This window comes from Phyllobates terribilis, unplaced genomic scaffold, assembly GCF_046119375.1.
Source record: "Phyllobates terribilis strain yellow unplaced genomic scaffold, ASM4611937v1 Scaffold_1__5_contigs__length_1240528914, whole genome shotgun sequence".
Lineage (NCBI taxonomy): Eukaryota > Metazoa > Chordata > Amphibia > Anura > Dendrobatidae > Phyllobates > Phyllobates terribilis.
This window is the reverse complement of record NW_027362761.1, coordinates 359,326,278-359,335,448: the sequence shown is the minus strand read 5'-3', so window position 1 is coordinate 359,335,448 and position 9,171 is coordinate 359,326,278. Positions and strand designations below refer to the sequence as shown.

Here is a 9,171-nt window from a genome sequence, read left to right as displayed (position 1 = left end):
CCCTAACCTTGGCATACAAAGCCATCCACAACCTGTCTCCTCCATACATTGGTGACCTAGTCACAGGGATTCAATTAATAAAATTCAAGTTATTCTGAATCCTTTTCCACTAACATATATCATTCTGCTCAGTTCTTTATGCTCTTTAACCCCTTAATTACCGGGGACGTATTAGTACGCATATTTGCGTACTGCCCGTTCAGTGAGGGCTGCTGCGCTGAGCCCTCACTGAACGGAGCACATGTCAGCTGATTCTTACAGCTGACATGTGCCCGCAACAGCCGCGGGTGGAATCGCGATCCACCAGCGGCTGTTAACATGTTAAATGCCGCTGTCAATCTCTGACAGCAGCATTTAACGCGCGCTTCCGGGTAGCGCCGTCATAAGCCCCGCCCACCGGCGACCCCGTCACGTGATCGCGGGTCGCCGATGGGTGGGCATGACAACCCAGGGTCTGCAGCAGACGCCTGTGGTTGTCATGATCTTGTCGCTATGAGCGCCACCTAGTGGTCGGCGCTCATAGCACAGGACCATTTCTGCTGCATGCAGGGGACCTGCTCGTCCCCTGTATGTAGCAGAGGCGATCGGATAGTTGCCGCTTCTAGTCTCCTGTGGAGACTATAGAAGCATGCAAAAAGTAAAAAAAAAAAAAAAAAAAAAAAAAAAAAAAAAAAGTTTTTAAAAATATAAAAAAAAAAAAAAAAATCTAAAAGTTTAAATCACCCCCCTTTTGCCCCATTCAAAATAAAATAATAAAAAATAAACCCCACATACACATATTTGGTATCGCCGCGTTCAGAATCACCCGATCTATCAATATAAAAAAAGAATTAATCCAATCGGTAAACGGCGTAACGAGAAAAAAATTCTAAACGCCAGAATTACGTTTTTTGGTCGCCGCAAAATTGCAATAAAATGCAATAACGGGCGATCAAAACATCGGATCTAGCCCAAATGTTATCAATAAAAATGTCAGCCCGGTGCGCAAAAAATAAGCCATCAACCAGCCCCAGATCACGAAAAATGGAGACGCTACGGGTCTTAGAAAATGGCGCTATTTTTTTTTTTTACCAAATTTTGGAATTTTTTTTCACCACTTAAATATAAAAGAACCTATACATGTTTGGTGTCTATGAACTCGTAATGACCTGTAGAATAAGAACGGCAGGTCAGTTTTAGTATTCAGTGAACGTTGTAAAAAAAATAAATAAAAAACAACTGTGGTATTGCACTTTTTTTGCAATTTTACCGCACTTGGAATTTTTTTCCCGTTTTCCCGTACAGGATATGGTAAAACTAGTAATGGCGTTGAAAAGTACAACTCGTCCCGCAAAAAATAAGCCCTCACATGGCCATATTGACCAAAAAATAAAAACGCTATGGCTCTGGGAACAAGGGGAGCAAAAAAGAAAATGCAAAAACGGAAAATGCTCCGGGGCTTAAGGGGTTAACAAGATGCCAAATTATTAGACAGCATTTTCAAGGTGATAGATTCCCTTTAAGTAGAGGGTTGTGCAATAGAACATCTTGGCAGATTTCCTCAAAAAAGTTAATTTTACATTTTGCGATTAATACATTTAGAGGCGCCCAATCTAGAGAACATTTCCTGTACTTTCCCCATAGTTAGTCTTTATCATGATTACAAGATTAGGGGTGAAATATAGTAGTGATGTTATTGCTACTGACCTGCCTTGTGTTCAGATATCAGGAAATTGTGCATGATTTCCTTTTCAGGTTATTCATAAGTGTATTAATGGTATAAAGGTATGCAGATTTTATGTTTTATAGATATTAAAGAAGTCGTCCACTACTTGGACAACTTCTTATCATCCTTCACGCTTGGCCCCTGTGAAGACACGGGGTCTTTTGTGGGCGTAACACTACTCGGACAACACAGAGTGTGGGCAAAACAGTGTGGCAATACTTTATTGAACCACAAAGTGGACAATAAACACATAGAACAGTCCCAGCAAGTACCCAAGATGGTGCAAATTACTCTCACCCTTCCACTGGCCCGCCTGGGATAGAAAAGTTGAGATTTCGGGGCTTCCGGGGCCAACAACCCCCACCAGTGGCACCCAGCTTTTGGCGGGCCCCCAAGTAGTGGAGGTAACAACAAGCTTAGGAAACTAGCTGAGGACAGTGAGGTCCGGGGCCAGGTGATCTGTTTGTCCCAACCTGGATTCTTCAGGAGGGTTCAGCAATGGTCAATGGAGTCGATCTGTATTCCTCCAGCTGGGTCCGAAGTCCCTTAAGCTGACATGCTGTAGAATAACACCAAAAAGAGACGGAGACACCCTTTTTATAGATCACAGTTGTCCTTGCAGCCATCATTCACATGTCAAGGGTCAGGGATGAAGGTGGAAGGGGCTCATGACTCATTCTTTGAGCATTTAATCAACTTGCATAGTTTGTCCTCCATTGCTCGGCAAATCAACAACTCCCTTTAGCTGGTATAATACGTAATAAGCATATTATCAAACAGTATTGCTGACCCTATCTTGCAAGATTTGCAGACAATGAGTTGCAGTACATCTCAACTAAAGTGTCAACATTCAGGATTATTCAAACAATAGTTTGTGTTAATCAACCAAAGAAGATCACAGGTTAAAAAGTCAACATAAAAATAGGTATACTGCTCTTGCCATCAGAAAGTATGTCTGGCATAATTAAGAAGAAAAGCTGTGTTGTCACAGCCTCCATAAAATAAAAAAGCTTATGAACATGAAGAGGAAGTCAGAGATCAGCATCAGCCCAGACTTCCTCTTCATGTTCAATTCGACAGGAGACGGGGACAGTGACGCCAGCACTGATTGCGCACCTGGCTCATGTGTCACAACAGCACGAGACCCCGGGAATACGAGTGTCGACACCGCTGGAACGGCGCCGGCACGGAAGGTGAGTATAGTTTTTTTTCTTTTATTGGGGTTAAACATTTAGATAAAGAAGGGGTTATCCTAGTAGTGGACAACACCTTAAATTAATTATATGTTACATAATATAAAAAATAATGACTTATAACTTATTCTTAAATAATTGAATGGCATATGAATCATTAATTTATTTATTAATAATATTATATGGTGACTGATGGCCGGCTGCTGAGTATCTGCATGTAGTGTGAGGAAGTTGGCGGATGCTCTGCCCTTACATATACACCACACTCAAAACTATATGTCCATTGTATTTATCTGATTGCTCCTATTAGTATCTGCATGTAGTGTGAGGAGGGTGGCGGATGCTCTGCCCTTACATATACACCACACTCAAAACTATATGTCCATTGTATTTATCTGATTGCTCCTATTAGTCATACAGCTCAATATTTTTTTGTGTTGTTGTGCATTAGGCATTGAAAGACCAAGAGACATTGAAACCACACAATAAATAATTTAGTACTTAAATGTATAAAAAATTGCAAATGTGTTTGTGAGCAGGTTAAAGATTGTCCGACGCAACTCGTCCAGGGCTACGTGTTTGCCCCCAGGCTAAAATTCGCCAGCCAGCCCCTGGTATAAATAAATAAAATACATTTGGATATTGCTGAACTATTGTGAGATCACACATCATGAGCTTTCAGTGTCTATATTGGGGATATGCATCTCTATGTGCAATATTAAGTAACCCGTAGTGTTTCCAAACAATGTGGCTCCCTTTATGTCCCACTCATTTTACCTCGCCCGAGGAAGAAACACAATTGCTTCATATTTACAGTTACCGTAATTTTTCCTACTGCTCAGCTTTAGGACTTGGGTTGTTTTTTTTAGCACCAAAATTTGTATGTAATTATTATTCTCCCAGGGGATTTTTTGTACTTTCCTAACAGCTTTGCTAGCTGTCTCCTATGCAGAGTGCTGCTTAACAAGAACGTCAGATGGATAAAAGGCTGTTTTGTTAGTAAATGTACAGGCTGTAGGTGCAAAATGTAGGATAAATCTGCATTGCAGTGGAAACCACAATACCTGGTACCTTCACGCTTGGCAGACCCAAAATGTCCATCACCCATTAGCGATTTGCGCATCATTTTGCACATATTTTGCATTTGGATCACACCTTGTTTAGTAAACAAAAATAATTCCTTTTTTGCATTTACAGTTTGCATTTCCAAATTGGTGAAAAATGTGTAAATAATGCAGGATTACTCATATTTGCCCAATATTTTAGGTATTTTAAAATGTAAAGATAAACTTAAAATTACAATGCAGAACATATCAGCAGAACTGGGTCTGCATTTGTTTCATTGATGACTGATTGATGGCTATAATATTCTTTCTTCGCTTTCTTTGGCACATTAGTTTTTTTTTTCCTAAAAGGCATAATGTTTACTGTTGTAAAGCCAATGAATGTAATGAAAATAATAAATTGGTGAAACAATGAACAAAAAATGAAACACTTTCCCATATCCACCAGTCAAAGAGGCTTTAGTCCTGATTGGTTGCGATGGATGGATGCTCCCCTTGTCATTTGTCACAGTTTTGATAAATCTCTTCCATTTTTCAAATCACTATTCCTTTTTATATTGACAAATTTGAAAACATGATAGAAAACTCAACCTATTTGGTGTTGGCCATCCTGTTTAAAAAAAAGCTATTACAGCAGCAATTCAGCTCTGTAGAATTCATTTTAAGATACAACTACCAATTAATAGATTTTTTTTATTTCTTTATGACTTTAATACCGAATTGATTGTAGTACTACATTAAAGGGGTTTACTCAAAATCCTGTGGATAGGTGATAAGTTTGACACTTACCCTTGAGAAAGTAATTATGCGAAACGTGCGTCGGGGCAGCGTGGTGGGTCCATCTATCCTCCCTTATCATGGGTAAGCAACACATGTAATAATAAGTAGTATATACCACTCTCTGGTTTATTTTCGGATATGGGTACCTTGATGCAACATTTCAATGACTGTTCCATGTTTATGGATTTTGCTGTTATGTACTTCTCGTATTAATACAAAGACCGATTGTGATATGGTTTATGCTGGCACACAAGTATAGTATTGGATATTGATGTTTTTTCACCCTTTCCTCCTTTCTAGAACTTTATGTATACAGTGTATATTTTTAATATTTCTAAATAAATTGCTATTTTAAAATTACTTGATTGGTGGTTTGTGGCTACTCCAACAGTCGTCCTTCTTTTGGATAGGTGATAAGTGTCTGATCGCTGGGGGTTCCGCTTCTTTGACCCCCACTGATCTAGTAGGAATCTTGGGTATGAAAAGTACAGAGCTTCATTCATAGTCTACAGGAATAGTGGAAACAGCTGAGCACGGAGCATATGCTCGGGGCTGCTCTGTTCAAACGGGGCATTGGACAATCAGGTGTCAGACACATAATGCTTATTCTATAGAGACGTAAAAAGTTTGATTATGGCAAAATATTTTTAATGATAATTTTTTTTTATTATAAATAATTAAATATTTGTTAGATATAGTACTAGATGAAAATAGCAGTTTACTGCAAACAGATTATGGAGTTCAATGTTTGCGATACAAAGGTTTCAGTAAGCCTGCACGTGCTTATAGGCAGCTAGGATTGTACTGTTCATCTGTATGATAATGTGAGAAGAAGATGGCATTTTAATGTATAGAATTAAAGCTTTTTTTTAAAGGAATTGCTAGAATAATAAATACTAATATAATATCACTATGTTTTCAAAATATCCCAGTCTTCTATTACTTCTTATTTCTGAGAATCTGACACTGGATAAAGGCTTCACTGTGGTGCGTATGATAGTACATTCTTCAACATATTCACACCAGAACAGTTCAATATTAATAAGCGGTAAAAAAAATTTTTAAGAGTAATAATAGTATGACTGGTGTAAAAATGCAACATGATTTGCTGGTAGTAGAAATGATTTGTTTCTGCCATTTCTATATAATTGTTCTGTAACAGCATTAGTACATAAAAAATATGTAACAGTAGACAGTATTATAATTCATATCTGCATAGATAATCTATTGCCTTTTATTTTTTATTATATAATATTCCAAAAACAAAAGGTAGAATTCTTAGGCAAAACGTTACAATAAAATATTTACTGACGCATATTATGGTGGATTCAGATTATTATTATTAATAATAATAAAGGACATGAAATCCAGCTCAGTCCTGAGATACTTTGACATATATGATTGCAGTGCAGGTTTACGAGATTGACAATCTCATACAAATGATGATCTCTGCTTGCATTTTACTATTCATATTAACAGCATAATGTCAAACGTGACTTTAAATAGATGCGTTTTCAGCACGAGTGCAAACATAAAGCAGGTAAAAGACATTTTACCTATTCATTTAATGATCACATTAGTATTGTGCTGGGCAGGAGATAAATACAACTGTATGAATCCTAGCTCGCACAATATTGTCACGTTGTGTTATATTTCGGCAGGAATTTATTTAAGGACTAGAAGATAAGTTGTCCATCCGGCCACCAGCAGAGCCCCGATCAGCACCGTGTAACTGAACAGCACGAACGCCAGCATCTCCTTCAGCACCCGCAGATAATGGACAGCGAATGAATCCCTGGGAGCCATGAGGACAGCAGAGCAAGTCCCTGAACAAAAAGAACAGTCAGAAAAATCCACATCATACCGCACTAACCCAGATCACTACTTTATTGGGCTGAAGTTCAGCAGACATAGGGCAATATATAATATATATATATATTTTCTTTATGGCTAAAAACATCTTTATTAATATCAAATATATATAAAAAAATATATACATAAAAGTATATTGAAACAAAAACAAAAAAGCAAAAATGGGACAATATAAACAAGGATAAGGGTGGGTATACCTGAAAAATAGTACAGTAATATACTAGTAAGTAAAACACAAATATATGCTGCAAAACAGGTTATATATATATATATATATATATATATATATATATATATATATATATATATATATATATATATAGCATAATACACAAGGGTCAGTACAAAAACTGATTATAACATGTGTCTATGTATATATAGACAGTAAATGGAGGAAAAATAGGAGACACTTTACATGTATACAGAGACATAGAGAAGTATGGCAAAACTATGTCTCTATATACATGTAAAGTGTTTCCTCTTATTTTTTCTCCATTTACTGTCTATACATAGACACTTTTTATCTATTAGTATTTTACTGTACTATTTTCCAGATATACTCACCCTTATCCTTATCTGTGTTGTTCAGTTTTTATTTTTTTTCTATATACTTTTAATGTAGATTTTTTTTATATATTTGATAATAATAAAGATGTTTTTAGCAATAAAGACAATCTTTGCTTCTTTTGAGATTTATATAATTACATAGTTAATACAGTTGAAAAAAAGACATCTGTCCATCAAGTTCAAGGAAGGGGTAAGAAATGAGGGGCTTGTGTGGTTAGCAATTTCTATGACCGGCTTGCTGGCAATGTGCTTTGTTGTGTTGAAGGTTTATTGACATGAGAAAGCAATAAACACATAAAGGAAGGACATGTATTAATTTTTAATGCTATAATTGCTACTAATGCGCTTTCTGTGCAGGGATAAGGGAGTAAATGCTGCAGGAAGTTATACAGGGATAACTGTATTACCGTAGATAGCTGGATATATAGATGATATATGCACACAAACATTACTATTCAAAACCTGCATGTAAAATAAAGGTAAAAAAGAAAATGCAGCAGGATTTCCAATTTTAGCATCTAGGTTAAAGAGCAGCAAAATAGTCAACTTTATTTTCATACTAGAGGTTCACTTTATACTACTAAAAAGTTATAAATGTGTCAGATACAGGAGAACTTTTGTTGCAGAGGTAATATAGCATTTACTAAGCAATGACTCTTACTTACAGGGTGGTGATGACCACAGATTCTTGGGAGATGCCGCCTCTTGCTTGTACCTCCTGTTGTTTTTGTGTCCTATGCTGGCAGGGGTAATGCAGTCTGATCCTCTTCCTCTTCACTAATCCCACAATAATGATCCTGTATTCTGTCTGTACAGTTAATGGACTAGGTGTGGTCACAGACCAATTACTACAGATGACATAGGCAGTTTGATCTAGAAGCTCTTTTGAAAGCCAAATCTATTTATACCCCTCAGTGGAGTTATACTTGAAAGTATACAGTATATTTATGGGAAGGATACAACTATAATGCTATAAACTGCAACTGAGGAAAACTTTAATCCCTTGCACTAATATCCACTTCAGCCACTGATGGATCTGATGGATGCCTTCTGGACATTTTACCTAGTGATTTACTCTTCATTCTGCATGCTGACCGAATAATTATTCCCCCTGCAAAGCTGTGGTTATAAATAACTATGAAATATTCTAAGAATATTAGGCTATGTTCATACACAGCATTTTTGTAGCATTTTTTTTTCAGCAGCCAAAGCCTACTCTCCTGGCAGTAAAAATGCTGCATTCAAAATGCCAGTTTTTCTGAGTTTTCGCAGCATTTTTTGGGGGTGCAGATTACATGTGTGCTTTGTCTACAGTACATGTTTAATAAAGTTAGTTTCATTCATCAAAAGCGCTTAAAAAAAAAACGCTATTACATTTTTTGCAGCCTTTTTTCACTTTCGCATTGCTTTTTATGGGTGAGAAAAAATGCTGCAAAAACGCTGATAGAATTGGCATGCTGCAGATTTAAGAAATGCTGCAGTTCTCAAGTTCAGGTCAGGAAAAAAAGTGTGTACATGAGACTTCTGAAATCTCATAGCTTTTGCTGATACTCTAAAAAGAAGCGTTTAATTTGCATTAAAAAAGCAGCAAAAAAAATGCTGCAGAAACGCTGCATGTGAACATAGCCTTTGTTATAGCAGAATAATTAAATGTGGTTCAAAAGTTTAAATTTCACCCAAGACCCATTGAAATAAGGTGCCCAATGACCCTCCACCACTTAATGGTATAACTAGAAAATAATGGTTGGGTCCTCAGATTTTGAGGGCATTCAGTGGTGTTCTATCTTGCAATTCATGACCGCTTGCTGCAGAAACCAAGAGCTTTATATTACGACGTAATAAATATTGGTCCCCAACATCATCTCAACGAGGTTTTTCAGCAACTGCAATGTGCATTATGAAGTTCAGCAGCTGCTGGAGAAATATATTGTATAATATACACAACCACTGCAGAGTTGCTTTGTCATTGACATAAAGCCTGATCTTCAAA

General features: G+C 37.0%; 1 protein-coding gene across 1 annotated transcript; it reads right to left on the bottom strand.

The window, feature by feature from the left end:
- Positions 1–5,940: 5,940 nt before the first annotated feature.
- LOC141167274 (uncharacterized) lies at positions 5,941–8,063 on the bottom strand. Its single transcript, XM_073654708.1, has 2 exons — positions 7,847–8,063; positions 5,941–6,568 (listed from the first exon to the last, which is right to left on the bottom strand). The coding sequence occupies exon 2, from the start codon at positions 6,546–6,548 to the stop codon at positions 6,408–6,410; it is 141 nt and encodes a 46-aa protein (XP_073510809.1). The 5' UTR covers positions 6,549–6,568; positions 7,847–8,063; the 3' UTR covers positions 5,941–6,407.
- Positions 8,064–9,171: the final 1,108 nt, after the last annotated feature.